At 48.4% G+C, this 1570-nt stretch overlaps 1 protein-coding gene across 1 annotated transcript in view; it reads left to right on the top strand.

The window, feature by feature from the left end:
* Positions 1–1570, top strand: part of C3 (complement component 3) — a 36015-nt gene that overhangs the window by 28459 nt on the left and 5986 nt on the right. The window contains exons 28-29 of the mRNA XM_006869011.1: positions 488–575; positions 679–768. Coding sequence (XP_006869073.1) covers positions 488–575; positions 679–768 — 178 coding nt within the window. The remainder of the gene's footprint in view (positions 1–487; positions 576–678; positions 769–1570) is intronic.

Consider the following 1570-nt stretch of genomic DNA (forward strand, 5'->3'; position numbering starts at 1 on the left):
CTCCATCTGAGCAGTAAGCCTGGTCTGAACAGGTCTTTTGCCTCAGATCTGCCCAATCCAATACGATGTTTGTTTTCTTGACTGCTGCTGCCGTGGGCATTGATTGTAGATCCAAGTCAAAGGAAATTCTCGGCCACTTCAACTTTTATTTTCAGTCTATGAAATGGTTGAGTGGATTCCAACTCAGAGCGCCCCCATGTGACAGAGCAGAAACACCCCACAGACTTTCCTAGGCTGGAGTCTTTACAGAAACCAATTGGCAGGTCCGTCGCCTGTAGAACTGCTGGGTGGGTTTGAACCACCGACCTTTCCATTAGCAGCCAAGCACTTAGTTGTTGCACCTCTAGGGCTCCTGGAAAAGTATGCCCTAAAAGCTTCCCTCTATCTATGGTGGGCACAAGAAGGTGGAACAAGAAGAACCCAGCCAGGCCCCCTGACTAAGACAGCAGCATGCCCCCCAGGTGACCTCTCCCCATGCCCCATCCAGGTACCTGGGAGATCAGGATGCTACTATGTCAATCCTGGATGTATCCATGATGACTGGCTTCTCCCCGGACACCGCTGATCTTGACCAAGTAAGAAATCTGGGATCAGCAGGAAAGGGATTGGGGTCTGGGAGACGCTGGGGGCATGGGAGTGGGTCCAGGAGGAATTTTCACAAGCCCCATCCTTTCCCAGTTAAGCAAAGGTGTTGACAGATACATTTCTAAGTATGAGATGAACAACGTCTTGTCTAACAAGAACACCCTCATCATCTACCTGGACAAGGTAAGGCTCCCATCGGTACCTTGACTCCTACCTGACTGGCCTTTTCTTCCTGTGTCTTTGTCTCTGGGTTGGACTAGTCCCAAGTTGGGAAGAAACATATGAAACCAAGGGATTGACATAGGGAGTAATCACTCAATGACTAGACAAAAGGTAGGTTGTTTGAACTACATTGGAGGGGATGCAGAAGAAAGGCCTGGCAATTCAATTCTCAAAGTTCCCAGCCTTCAAAACCCTATGAAACACAGTTCTACTCTGCAATACACAGGGGCACCAGGGCAACAAATCAACAACAACAACACTCAAGAATACTTAGAAGACTCTCTCATCTCTAACCAGTCGTGTGCCAGCGAACTTTCACATTCCCATTCTGACCTTTTTGGCTCGCCATCTGCCTTCCTCTTTCTCTCTAATGTTTGGGATTTCACCTTTCCCTTCTGGGTTTATTCCCATTCCCATTGCCACGTTCAACTCCTAGCTCAAAGGTTGGCGGTTCAAACCAACCAGACGGGCCTCTGGAAACAGACCTGGTGTTCTGTTTCCAGAAGGTCCTGGCCTTGAAAACCCCAAGGATCAGTTCTACTCTGCACACTTGGGGTTACCATGAGTTGGCACCAACTTGACGGCAACCAGTGATAATGATTATTACTGTTAATGGGCAGAGCGCAGAGCATCAGGCTGAGAAGTAAATGGATCTGTTTGTGGGTGGTACAGATGGCAAGATTTATCGATGTTGTTAAGAGTCATCAAGTCGACTCTATCTCATAGGGATCCTGTATAGGGTTTCCGAGGAGCAGCTGGTGAG

Source organism: Chrysochloris asiatica, unplaced genomic scaffold, assembly GCF_000296735.1.
Source record: "Chrysochloris asiatica unplaced genomic scaffold, ChrAsi1.0 scaffold00125, whole genome shotgun sequence".
In the NCBI taxonomy this organism is placed as follows: Eukaryota; Metazoa; Chordata; class Mammalia; order Afrosoricida; family Chrysochloridae; genus Chrysochloris; species Chrysochloris asiatica.